The 13,912-nt window shown below is 42.4% G+C and overlaps 1 protein-coding gene across 6 annotated transcripts in view; it reads left to right on the forward strand.

Moving 5' to 3' along the window:
* Positions 1-13,912, forward strand: part of arhgef1b (Rho guanine nucleotide exchange factor (GEF) 1b) — a 40,407-nt gene that overhangs the window by 14,922 nt on the left and 11,573 nt on the right. For 4 of the 6 annotated variants that reach the window (XM_035647353.2, XM_035647109.2, XM_035647026.2 and 1 more), the window contains exons 2-13: positions 1,688-1,771; positions 1,895-2,008; positions 4,897-4,995; positions 6,466-6,508; positions 6,644-6,749; positions 7,896-8,036; positions 9,975-10,004; positions 10,807-10,918; positions 11,103-11,178; positions 11,379-11,414; positions 11,838-12,041; positions 12,754-12,895. In XM_035647353.2, the coding sequence (XP_035503246.2) occupies positions 1,721-1,771; positions 1,895-2,008; positions 4,897-4,995; positions 6,466-6,508; positions 6,644-6,749; positions 7,896-8,036; positions 9,975-10,004; positions 10,807-10,918; positions 11,103-11,178; positions 11,379-11,414; positions 11,838-12,041; positions 12,754-12,895 (1,154 nt within the window). In that variant the 5' untranslated portion in view covers positions 1,688-1,720. Of the gene's footprint in view, positions 1-1,687; positions 1,772-1,894; positions 2,009-4,896; positions 4,996-6,465; positions 6,509-6,643; positions 6,750-7,895; positions 8,037-8,744; positions 9,883-9,974; positions 10,005-10,806; positions 10,919-11,102; positions 11,179-11,378; positions 11,415-11,837; positions 12,042-12,753; positions 12,896-13,912 lie in introns of those variants that run through there. The other 2 variants (XM_035647192.2, XM_035647437.2) reach the window with 2 other exon arrangements.

The raw sequence follows: 13,912 nt of genomic DNA on the forward strand, positions 1-13,912 counted from the left end.
CTCTCCCCCTCTTTCCGCCCACCTCCCCCCTCTCCCCCATTTCTCTCCCCTCACCCTAACCGTTGGAGGCAGATGTTCCGCCCACAACTGAGTCCGGCTCTGCCAGAGTTTTCTTCCTGTTAAAAGGGAAGTTTTTTTTCTCTCTCCACAGTCACCAAGTGCTTGTTCATTGTGGGAACTGTTGGGTTGTGACCCGAGGTTGCGACCTTAATAGGTAAAGTGCCTTGAGATAACGTATCTAACGATTTGGCGCTATTAGATTGAACTGTATTGAATTGAATCATGTCTTATCGTTGTGAAGCCCTTTGTGACTGGTGTCTGTGAAAGGTGCTATTAAAATAAGGATTACTTAGTTGATAGCTGCAGTAAGAGGACAGTGCTCGAGGATCTTTGGCTACTTCTACCATCCCTATACAGAATAACGGCGTTGTTAGAGTTTTCATGAATCATGAGTTTTTACCATAAATCAAAATACAATGCTCCTAATTGTTTCTAAAGGCTTTTTTTTCTAAGGGGACTGTGTGATACACTTTTCATTTCTTTCCCCTTTCACCTCTTTGTCTCTGCTCTTCCAGTGTGCCCTCTGTACACACCCTGCAGTGGACAATGGTAAATGTTGTACAGTCTAGCTGTCGGGTTTTTTGATGTGTGTGTGTGTACGTGTGTGTTTTTGTGTGTTCCCTGGTGGTGGCTCTCTGTCTGCGCCCTTCAGTGGACTCAATTCAAGGGCTATGTGTTGTTTGTGTTTTTTGGGGTTTGTTTTGCGTGCAGGGGAAGTGGTGTGAGGGGTGTGAAGGGTGGGGATAGACTGGTCACCCGTTCCGACGCATTTTTCTTTCCATTCATGGATTTCAAAGGCATAAACCTTCAGACCTGGAGGGTTTATGTCATGGCAGCTAGAGGAGAGTTTTCCTCTTGAGTGTATTAAACCAAACACTGGTCTTGACACATAATCTCAAGAGGCAAAATGTGGACAAACTTCAGGAGAGAACTTACACCGCTTGTTACTTGTTGAGTCACTTTCCTCTGTGAGTTCAACACCAAAACTGAATGTTTTATCCCAGGCCTCGGGGAAGAGGACTTCAGCATTGCACAGGCGACACCTACCTTAATAAAATATTATGATTTAATTAAAACCGTTTTTAATTCCTTCAATATCAGTGGCCCATTCCCAGTAGGCTCATGATTTATTAAAACTATAAAAAAAAGTTTACTGAAAAGAAGTAACGCTGGATCATAGTTCAACACGATTTTTTTATAAAACATAGCAAAAGTCATTTTTACATGAAAAAAAGTTTAAAAATCCTAACCTGTCGCTGAAGCTTTAGGTTCCTTTGCCTCTCTTGGCTCATGTGAATGGAATCTTATTTCAAGGACCATAAGCAATATGACACATCAAGCTCTGTCCCTCTCTCTCTCTCTCTTTCTCTCTCTCTCTCTCTCTCTCTCTCCACAAGACCAGAAATGGATACTGGGACATTTTGCCTCTTTCCCGCTTAATGTTATTTTTTCACCGGGAAAGTTCACTTTCAAGTTCACTATAATCTGCCCTCTCTCTCCGGCACTGCTCAGCAGGCACTCAGGATGTCAAAAAGAGATAGCCAGCCAGCACAAATTATGGCCCATAATGTTTGCTAATTGTCGTGTTTTCTCCTGCCCCCTCCCTCCTTCTCGTTCTCCGTGGCAGGGTGTGTTTGGGGCTCAGTGCTCTCACCCAGCCATGAGCATCATCGGGGCTGAAGATGAGGACTTTGAGAATGATCTGAATGATGTGAGTGAATTTAAGCAAAAGTGATTCGTGGCAACCTCAGTGTCATTTATGATAATTTTCTCAATTATTATTTCTTCATTATTTCTGTTCTTTCTTTGCATTCTCTCTGTCTGACACTCGCAGGTGGTGGATGATCAGTGCAAACACTTTGACGACATAGAGAAGTTGAAGGATCGGCCGACACACCTGCTGGTCTTCATGCAACATGTGTTTCTACAGTTTGACCCTGCACCCATGGTGTGTGTGTGTGTGTGTGTGTGTGTGTGTGTGTGTGTGTGTGTGTGTGTGTGTGTGTGTGTGTGTGTGTGTGTGTGTGTGTGTGTGTGTGTGTGTGTGTGTGTGTGTGTGTGTGTGTGTGTGTGTGTGTGTGTGTGTGTGTGTGTGTGTGTGTGTGTGTGTGTGTTTCTGACACAATTTTTAAAAAGTTGATGTTAACAGAAAATATTTTGGACAGTCGGACAGAAAAATAAATAGGACAATTTAAGAAACAACTTAGAGAAACCATGGTTGACTGTTCAATTTCTAAATAATTCATCAGTCCAAAAATGAATTGATAAGTTCATAATAAATGCAATCATTAGTGTCAGCCATTTAGAAAGGTGTCCATCCCATTTAGTAAGGTCAATATTCGACAGTCAAGTTGCTGATACTGCTCCAGTGTTGGCAGCTCTACCTCTTCCGTTAAGGTAAGTGAGATAAGTAGTCTGACAGGTTTTTTTTAGAGAAATTTCTTGTGTGAACTAAAGCTGCTGTATGGAAAACAAGTAGTTGCATTACACTGTGCTTTTTCTGTACAGTGACAAAGCTTCTCCCTAGGCCTACATAACCATAGCATCATATAAACACCTGTTATCAGTTAACTCACTTATCTATGTAAAGTAAGTGCTTTATTGGATGATTATAAGACTCCACTCTGAATTCAAACGCTCACACTTTCTTTCATTTGAAAGTCAAATCATGATGCTATTACATAATAATAATAAGAAGAATAATAAGAATTATTATTATTAGTAGTAGTATTATTATTATTATTAAATAAAATCACACCGACAGGAACATTTTGGAATATTCAGTGGCGTCTGGGCAGACCATGCAGTATACAGGAAGACATGATGAAAGCTCCACTGAGGATAGGAGTGGTTTCTTTTGCAGTGATCAGCACACCCACTAGCTCGCCGTCAATTCCAGAGATCTTCCCACTCTATTCTTACATGGGCTCACTCGGACATTTTACTAGCAGCAACATTTGCAGACATTTGCGTTCTCACATTCAGACTCCCCGGAGAAGTTCAGGAAAATATCTGGACTTCAGTGCATGTCTGAAAGCACCTTTATCGTTGCATTACTAAACAAGATGGTTCACAGACCCAGGTGGAAGTTTGAATATCTGTGTGACTGTGGCTAAAATAATAATTCAAATTAATTGAGATGCTAATAACTTGTTTTTTAAATGACTTTTCATTCGATAGAATTTTATAATTTTCAACATTTTAAAGGAAAATTAATTTCATTATTGCAACCAGCGTCTTTTTCTTTTTGTTTTGTGGTCAACACCGCCGTTGGCAACTCTACCAGTCAACAAAAATCTGTTAGGGTAATTGAGATAAGTAGTCTGACAGGTTTTTTAGAGAAATCTGTTGTGTGAACTAAAGCTGTTGAATGGAAAACAAGTAGTTGCATTACACTGTGCGTTTTCTGTACAGTGACAAAGGTTCTCCCTCGGCCAACATAACCATAGCATCATATAAACATCTGTTATCAGTTAACTCACTTATCTATGTAAAGTAAGTGCTTTATTGGATGATGGTGAGACTCCACTCCACGCTCACGCTTTCTTTCATTTGAAAGTCAAATCATGATGCTGTTACATAATAATAATAATAATAATATTTATTATCATTATTAGATAAACAAGAGTTGGGGTTTATTATTACGTGTGGCTTCGCTTGTGTAGAACACATGACACTCATATACCCTGATGGAAAATGTCAAGACTATATAAGTCTTGCGTGCGTGCGTACGTGCGTGCGAGAGTGTGACTACATGTGTATCAGCGCCTACGTAAAGCATGCTTGTCCTTTCCCCTTTGTTCCGCATGCAGACTTGGTGACCTACCCCAGGTACTGTTACACCTCCCATAGCCACGACGCCGTCCCTCACTCACCCTCTCCCTCCCTAACCCTCTCTCTCCCTCACTCTCCCCCTTGTTTTCCCTTTTCCTCACATTTGTCCATGTGGAGAATATAAGTCGGTCACAACGTCAGTGTTAAGTGTTCACACTAAAATCAGTGTCAGATTGTTGAGAGAGTGGCTGCCTGACTAGTCTGCTGCTCTCAGTTTTGCAAGCATTGAGACTGAGCTCCTTGTTTTATTATGGCTGAAATGAGAGTGATTGGATAATTCATGTCAGACTCTTGACTATTACATGCCTGAGGTGAAAACGAATTTTATAAAAATTAGAATTATTATGTTATTATTTTGACCGGCCTTCCTATTATTTTGTCCAGTCTATTCAAATCAGTGAGAGTAGGCTAAACTACTGTACAGTCACACCTACTACTGTATAATGCCAGCACAACACACAGCCTCTGAAATGATAATATAGTTTAATCAATACCTGTTTGACACAGTTTCAACAAGAGCACTCACCGAGCTTAGACAAACCGAGGCTGAGCAATCCCCCACCTATATGCTGTGTCACACTGAAACTTGCATTCCCATCTCCATCTGACCTACACATTTAAAAAATATTACGTACTAGTGAAGATCTGACTCAAAATGTCTGGGATCCCTCCCAAAGTTGAATCACCTGTTACCATGGGAGAGACCTATCTTTTTCAGTAATCCTGCTAACAAACAAACAAACAGAACCGATCACATGAGCTCCTTGGCGGACTGAAAACAATAACCTTCATGAAGGTGGGATTCATTGCAGGAGTGTTACATTAGATTGCATTAGTTCTAGCTTGGTGTTCCTAAGTTTATAGTGATATCAAGTACTCTGTTGTTATTGTCGACATAGAATTTGCACAGAAACCCTGTCCTCCACAACTATATAAGAGTGAAAAAAAAATGTTGACGTTCATCGGCACTCACTGGTTTTCTGTCTGTGTCTCCACTCTCAGCTGTGCTACCTCCATGCCGAACTTTTCAGGACCTTCAGTACCAAAGAGACCAAGAAGCAATTTGTGGAGTTCTACAACACCTTCCTGGACAAGGGTGCAGTAAGTAGCACACCACAAAGACAATACAAAACTGAATTTAATGTGAACTAAAGATAAAATAAAAGTGGCGATGTTAGTCAGGAGTGAGTGAAAGAGTACTGAGAGGACACACAAAAACACAAAAACCTTGCAGTAGCAGACAGACACTTGGCGGCTGCTTTCAGACATGCACTGTAGTCCGGACATTCTCCTGCGGGGCTGGTCGTGACAATGCAAATGTTGCTCCGGACATTTTCAGGGAACTTTTACAGCAGGAAAAGATTCACTGCGAGTGAGCGGGCAAACTCAAATGTCTCAAACTCAAAATTGGGTCTAGACAATTTCCAGAGTTCATGTCTGATCACTTCTGCATTCTTTTATTCTCCAGTTGAAGTTTGTGACTGTTTTTGCTGTTTTGTGTATGCACTCAAATGCCTCCTCAGAGAAGAAGCATTATGCCGTAACCATTTTCTTGAAATAACGTTTGAACTCGGGTCAAACCAGTGCTGCGTTTTGTTTTTAATGTCCGTCTTGTGTTAGGGGAAGAAATCAAAGCTCTTTTTTGGGCAGGATGCAGCATCGTGTATCAATTTGGACTTTACAGTGAACTTCAGCAGATGTTACAGATGCTAAAAGACATGTGAAATTTACGTTTGCAGGGTTTTCTTCTTTGAAACCCATCCAAGTGGTCCTGTATTGATGAAATGTCCTTTTAGACCATCTATTGTGACCCATTGCTGCGTAGAGAGCTTTGTTCTTACTCTTTCAGCGTTTGGCGATATGTATTATATAAAAATCCCTTTAGAAAAAACGTAGCCGCCTTTGCAATATCCAGTGTTGTTTCAGTAGGACTCTGATCTAATCAGCTGTAGTCTATAAGTTGGACTCTGTGCACAGGGTTTGTTTGCAAGTGCACGGCTTTGTGTGTGTGTGTGTGTCAGCTTTGTTTGCTCTGTCTGTGGTCTGTGTTTGTGCAGCACCTTTCAGCCTTTTCTCCGTCACTGCTCCTTGCTCACCTGGGCATCTTTGTCATATTCCCTCCTCCGAGTTTCATGCCCCGTGCACATCTGTCAGCCTGGCTGACTCCATGCTGCTTTGTCTCTCCCTGTCGGTCTCTGTCCGACCCCACAGCTTCCTGTCAGGATCGTGGGAAAGCCCTTCAGGAGGAATCATCCTCTCTTGGCCTCTTTCTTATTCTTTAAAGCCATCTCTTTTGTGAACCCCTTTACTCAAAGTTGGCCCATGTCTCTTTCTTCTGTTGCTTGTTTTTTTAATTTTTTTTAATTCTTGTGTTCAAATGATCCCTTGTGGTGATATTTAGCTACTGCATCAGTTCACTTGTATCCTTGTCACATAAAACAAAGAAACGATACACATAGAGCATAACAAAGTCTTCTCAGTTAAGTGCCTTATCCTGTATATCTCCTTTAAATTTGTAATTTTCCTATTTCTGTTTTTGCTCCTTTTTTTGTCTTTTGCTCCACATAACAGATTCTCAGAGTGGCAGTGCCAACTAATATAACCTATGATTGGGGTAAGTCATTTTTCTGTGGTATATTCATTTAAAGCAGCTTTTTGCCCAATGTGCACAACCTAGCCCCACTCACTCGGTGTCTCCCTTTCCTTGCATCACTACTTACCCTCCTACTTCCTGTCTGCCTGGTCTCAGACCGAATCCGTCCAGATCTTCTCTCCGAGGACACGCAAAAGCGCTATGCTCAGGAGGTGCAGAGCCTGCAGGCGGCCGAAGTGGCCAAACAGCTGGAAGATTTCAGGTGAGAAGCTGCTCATCCTGATCTTTTCTCAGCATCGTCTTTATTACACCTAACAAATTTAGTCTCTCAGACGATGCTGACAAGGTAAGGTTTGACACGTGTTGAAGGATGAGTGCTCCTATCTTTAGTTAAAGAATGTATAATGTATATAAATCTGAAGAGGCCTGGCTTGTAATGATCTTTTTTGCTTCTGAGCACTGGTAAAAATTAAAGCTATTTAATTTTGTCTCCGAGATTCGATAGATTTTCAAATGGCCCAATCAGTCAACCAGCAAGCAAGCTCACTTTACGTTAGTGGCATAGTGTTAAAATCACTTTTCTTAAATTTCTAATTATGGTTAACAGGAGATCAGAATATCCGAAAACAAAAGTCCGAACCCAGTAACTACAGGTTAGTCAGTTAGTTAGCAAAGACCGACAGAGAGTCAGTTAAAACTTAAATACATTAGAGGACGAACTGATCCCAGAGAAATGTACCTTTTGAATTTTTATATTTGACTCACAACCATGATTTTATTATAACATTATAAAAGGCTTTGCTTTATTCACCTGTGTTTATTTAAGTTTGATTTTCGTCCAAACTGCAGTTCGCTGTGTGCAAAAAAGTGCCTCAAATGTAGACATTATTTTGGATGTGTTAAAATTGAACTACCCTACTTATATGCTATAATGCTGTGAGCATCTTTTACTCAAGACTTCCTCTGGCACGTTCACAATTAAAGCCACACATAAATTTCTCATTGCTGGAAGGCTTTTATTTTACAAAGCAGCAACAGCATGAAAACAAAGATCATCTTGATCACTCACTCAGCATTAGTAAGTTTTTTTCTAACCTGAGCAGTAGAACTTTTAGATGAGCTGCCTTGGATTTAGATGCAAAGAAGAAATGGTCAGAAGAGAGATTTTCCAATAATCAGTGCAATGATGGCTGATGTTATGGACACCATGGAGAGGATAGTGAGATGTGTTTGCTTCATGAATTAGTAATTTTCCTGTTTAGATCCACTCCCAAAGGACCTGGATCTATTGTCATTAGCTTGTTTGTTTTTATGCTGTAATGCACCCTCTTCATCTATATTATATGTCTGCTCACTGGGTTGGATGGATATGATTTTTGACAAAGTCTCCCTGCTTTGTCCTGCGCAGGCAGAAGAGGATGATGGGTATGACCCCCAATGAGGCTGAGCTGATCGACGTGGAGAGCCACTATCCCACCGACCGCATCCCGATGGAGATGAAAGAGAAGTCTGTGGCTGAGAACCTGCTGGACAAGATGTCTGAGACACAGTGAGTATGAGAAATTATGAAAGCATCTCTCAAGTTTGAACAAGAAAGTATGAACTTAACTAGGAGCTAGTAAACTTAACTAAACTAAACTAGGAGCTAGAAATCCCTTTTGTACATCGATGTTTGCATTTTCATCTCGGTGAACGAGAAACGTCTGATTCTTTCTCATACAAGAAAGCAACAACACAGTTGTCGTGACAGTATTATTCAAAGAAAACGTTGAAACTGTGATTGCACAGCGGGGAAAATATTCTTCTCCTTAATACTTGCTGCTCTATTTTTTAAATTGGACAATGACTGCTCTGTCAAAACAGTTTAAAGTCAGATCCCTTCCCTCTAAAGTTGGCAGCTGGTTTCTTACTAAGCTCTACAGTAGGCATAGTGAATATTAGCCATGCAGAAAGCCAATCTAATACAACACGCAGAGAGGAATACAGCGGGAGATGGAGAGGATAAAGCTCACTGAACTAAAGAACTCAAGTGATTGGAAGAAAGCACAATAGAGCACGAGGAAGTGGAAGAGGCCGAGAGGGAAAAATGGAGTCAGCAGTGCCACGCTGGCAGGAAGGCTCTCCCCTGGCATTTTGCCAACCAGAGGGAGGAGGAGGAGGAGGAGGAGGAGGAGGAGGCGGCGGCGGCGGAGGGGAGACGCATCGGAAGAGAAAAGGGGAGAAAAAGGGCCAGAGGGTTATCGGGGCTGGGTAGCTCCTGCCCTGGACACGGTTCAAGAAAGACAGCGAGAGATCTGGGGGAAAGTTAATCTATCCTTGACCCCATGGCCAACTGCAATGTGTTATCCTGCACAAGAAGCGAGTCAGACAGAGAGTGAGAGGAGGCCAGGTAGAGGGCAGACGACTGTCTAACTTCATCTTGTCAGAGGGGAGAGAAAAAAATGAAGTGAACGACAGAAATTAAGGGAGTTTTTTGGGGGGGGTTTTTGCACAAGCAATACTCGTCCTCTGGATGTAATCGCACCGTGAGTGGAGAAGACACAAAAAGCCTTCAAAGCCGACTGTATCAAAGACACAACAGTTCCGCTTTGGACTCTCTCATTTACTATCACACAGTCGGATCTCTATCTCCATCGCACAGACGATTCATTCAATTCAGCCAATCCAGTCATTTACCCAGACAATCATTTCTCTATTCCCCTCACTCTAACATACTCCCACACTCTTGCACCCAGTAACTCCCCTGAAAACACCCCCTCCCTCACAAGACCACAACACAAGTGACCTCGCCCCCCTCGTCTGGTTCTCATTGGTCTTTCTGCTGATGAGGACAAGCCAACCGCACCATTTGATTGGATTACGCTGGGAAATCTCGGGGGGAACCCCTCCCACCCTTTATGTTCATAACAAAACATGAGTGTCCAATTTCTACAGTCTTGCCTGCATGTTGCATCAGACTAAAACATGGTTAAATAGACATTTCCGCTGCGTTGGAGCATTCTTTTGAGTTTGGATTGGTTTTGCAGACGGCGTACTGGAGAGACGAATCAGTGCAGATAGCGTTCTAGACCGTCCTGAGACGATAGTTTGAATTATTAGCAGATCAGAAGAGTGCAAGTTGATTTCTTTCTTATTTTTAGTGGGCAGAGGTGCAGCTTTTGATGCATCTCTCACTTTTTTGATCCTTTTTTTTTTGTTGTTGTTGCTTTTTTCGGCTCTTTTTTTGAAATTTTTCTTAGAATATGTTCCATAGCATCTGCTCTGAACAAAATAACATTACTGTCAGCTTTGAGTTGGATCAGAAAAAGCTCAGCCACTTCAGATTCCACCGGCCCAAAACACAGTTAACAGTCGGTCGGACAAGAGAAAGGAAAAATGCTACTTAAAAGGAAGAGGTGAGCTTGATGCTGCACCATAACGCTGTCTTCTTTTTTTCTTTTTAACTCTGCAGCAGTAAGATCACTGACATCTGTCTCTTTTCTTGCAGACCAACAATTGTCTCAGACGAGGAAAAATGGTAAGTCGAGTGTTTTGAATGAAGTTTTGAAGATTTGCACTGCATTTTGCTTTTTCAAGGCTCGGGTGTGGTCAAACCACAACGTCCTTTCTTCAGTGCATCCTAACCCAGTTGACTCGCTCTATAGACAAAGCTACAAATTATCAGCTTTGTACAATTTTCAACAAATGTCAGTGTCTCCATGACGTTATCATGTAAAGTGATATGCATTCTCAAGTTTTCTATTTCTTTATTTATGCTTTGCACTTAAGTTATTAAACCCTGTTATGGCTTTTCTCTCAAGAATTCTGCGTTTTAAGTTCTTTGCGTTGAATTGTCAGTGTATTCAGGTATTAAAGTTCTGTAAAACTGCTGTGACTGGTGATAAGAGACACTTTTGTTGCATGTACATCCCCAGAGGCTCCTCCTCCAGTCCTATTTTTCTGTTTAACTCCCATCTCCTCTTGTTTCTCCTCAACTCCTCCTTTATAGTTTCATGTCATGAATCGTTTTTCCTCCTCCCAAATTTTTAAACACCTCTTTCCTCTTTGGACATCTTCAACGATCCACCTCCTTCCGCCCCCTCCCTGCATCTGTCCATCCTCCTTTTTATCCTCACACTCTTCCCTCATTTGTACTATTCATTTTGACCAAGTCTCAGCCTGAGTATCTGTGACACCAGAGACAATGCAAACATTCACATTTTTGTACTCAATTGCTGCCTTTAATTTCACAGAACGTTAGAGATATTAACACAAAAAAAACTGTATTGGACATTTTTAATAAACCAATTACTCTAACTCTACTGTATACTCTACCATAGCCAATCCATCTTCACAGCGGTTGCCTTCTACATGAAGCACCTTGGGGTCAAAACCAGGGCAGTAGACAGTAAGAAGTCCAGAGGAGGCTTCTTCAGGAGACAACTGGTAAAGGTAAAAACATCCATTTCCAGTTAAGGAAAGCAAATGAATAAATAAACCGTAACCAGACGGGTCAATAAATGCCCTGCACTGTCCTCATTAAATCTTTCGTGGAGGAGCATTTGCATTTTTGCAGCCCAAGCACGTCTCTTTAATTTGACCTTACGTCTGACACCCGACCTGTGTTGTTTTCCAGAATAAGAAGGATGAATCCACAAAGACCAAGCCGAGGGGGGTGTTTCCTGGCATCCCCAGCTGGATTGCAGGCAACAGTACGTATTAGCTTGTGTGTCTAGATTTTCATGTCTGATTGTTTCTCAAAGATTTTTCACTTTAATCATCTCAAAATGTACGTATTGTTTAGATATTTGTCTATAATAGTGGCATTTAAAAATTAGAACATGGAATATCTTTACACATTGATGTCCATGAACGGTCTGGATATGAGAACATGTCCTGCACTTCTTTCCAGTTACAGCTGAGGTCAAACCTAAAGTGGAGACTGAAGGTACTAGTCGTCCAGAGTTCCCACCCTCTCTTTTATCTGTAGAATGGTCACCTCCTTACTAATCAACCCATAAGCATGTCTGCATGTCCCCGATCAAACTGGGAAGGGATGTGGGTGGGGGATTGTTTTGTTGATTTTACATTTCAGGGTAGTCATTAAACACATTAGTTGCACTGTATAGTTTGGAATCACTCACGTTGCACATGTATTTCAAACACAGGGTTATGGATGTTCTCTTGTGACAAACTAACCCTTTTCATTGAATGCAGAGACTCTGATTGCAACACACTGATCTTGTCCAATTGTCCGTCTCACAAAGTCTCTGTCCCCTTTTTTTTCACCGACTGTAGTGCTTTCGTTATATTTCTGCATCTACGTTTGTTCAGGTCTTCTAAACGTATCGTGCTCTTCCCCCTTCTTCAGCGGAAAAGGACAAAGTGAATCAGGAGCGCAAGGGCCCAGCTCCGGGCAGAGGCTCCGTGACCGACGCTGCAATCCTGGCCCTCCCCAGCAGGAAGTCGGCTTCCAGCGGAGGCTCTGCCTCCGTACCTGGGCTGGATATCACTGACGTCTTGGGCAACAACATCAGTGCTGCCACCGTCAGCCCCGAGTCTTCACACAGCGATGGCAAGCCGGCTCATTGACTTGACTGTGTAGTATGAAGTCTAAAATGACTAGACTAGTAAATGCTCTAGCAGGAGAAGTTGATGATAAAAATAAACTTGAAATCAACAAACAGTATACCACCGTAGCTGTTTTCAGACATGAACTGAATTGCGACCGCAGTTTGCAGTTCACATATGACGAACGCAGCGGGAGATTGTCCAAGTCAGACGCTTCACAAAATCAGGATAATCTCCGGAGCCTGGGTAGAACAGCAGGAGGCTCAGATAACTCAGCTGTGGAAAGCAGAGTATCTGTTTACAGTCCAAAGCACGCCCACTCTGGCTGTGAGATTCTCCTGCTGCATTCTCACATGGGCCTCACTCTGACATTTTCTCCTGAGATTATACGAGCAGTTAGTTAAAAAAAAACCCAGAGAATGTCCGGAGCAACATCTGCAGACATTTGCGTCTTCACATTTCAGGCCCTCTGATCTCTCCAGAGTTCAGTGCATGATGTCTGCAAAACGCTGCTTATGTAGTGTCAGCATTTTCAGTGAGAGGGAAAATTGGCACTTGTTTCTGAAATGATATACATTTTTTTCTCGCTTGTGAGAGTAGATTGACTTTATTTATACATTGTTGTGGAAGACATATACTGTATAATTGTTAATTTACTGGACGAGAGCACCAACTAAGCCCCTTGTATTCTCTCTCCTCCTGTTCCAATCCTCCAGGCCTCTCAAGCAATCTCTTAGAGCCTCCGACCCTGTCAGATGGGGGTGATGTGTCCCCCGTCGGGCTCGGGGGTGCGGTGACCATTGGGGAGCTCATCCCCCCGAGCGACACTCCCACCGACGAGAATGTGGAGAAAGACAGGTGAGGAGGAGGATGGAGACGAAAAAACAAACAAAAAACAAACAAACCATCTAAGGGGGTCACATTATAGCTGACTCAATAATACCTTATGAGCAAATACAGGATTAGAGATTGTAATCAGGTTATGATTAGATTGTAGATGGGAGGTGTTCAGTCTAATGACTGTGTATAGCCAACAACTGGGGGGGGGAGCTAAACTTGTCTGAAGTGCTCAGGCTGAGGGAGCATGGTAAAACTTCCCCAGCAGTCTGTCGCTGCTGTGTGCTAGCTTTTGTCACGCAGCCCGTCGCTCGCTAGCTAACCGAGCCTGCCGTTGTGAGAAGGAATCTCACCAGGTGAACGCGGACCCGGTCTTCCCTTCCAGCCCTTTTGCCTTCCCCTCTCTCCCTCATGCCCTTTCTCCTTTTTTCCCTCCCTCACAATGGCACGCCTGCTCTCCTCCTAATATCGTTCTGTCCCATTTGTCTTCTTTTGTGTGTGTGTGTGTGTGTGTGTGTTTGTGTGTGTCCTTTTGTGCATCTTCCAGGTTCTGTGGCATATAGACGTTGTTTGTGCAATTCTTGTTTTATTTTATGCGACTCCGGTACAAATTGGTGATTTCCTGGAGGCCGTTAAATTTTAGTTGTTACAGTCATGCAGCAGTGATTATAGATGAACCCAGTAAGCAGGTTTACATTTGAAAATGATAACATATCGTTAATAGCTTTTAGAAATTTGAAAATTACCAGATTTTCTGTGTAGCTCAACTAAACCACTGTGTTATCTGGTTGATTTAGTCAAAAGTGAAAACTGTTTATAGTTTGTCACATTCGTAGTTTTGTGTTTGCTGTTCGTCCCATGTGCTTGTCAAGGTGTCTGCGTCTGTTTTGGCCAGGGCCCGTCCTTTGTGCTGCTTGTCTCCACAGTGTGTGCGGTTACATGTCGTGTCAGAGGCTTTGGCATCACACTCTGACGATGGTCTAAACATGTGTTCAGAATATTAAGTTGGGGTGCGCATTTGCATTGTTGTGGTTCTTT

Source organism: Scophthalmus maximus, chromosome 1, assembly GCF_022379125.1.
Source record: "Scophthalmus maximus strain ysfricsl-2021 chromosome 1, ASM2237912v1, whole genome shotgun sequence".
NCBI classification, from domain to species: Eukaryota; Metazoa; Chordata; class Actinopteri; order Pleuronectiformes; family Scophthalmidae; genus Scophthalmus; species Scophthalmus maximus.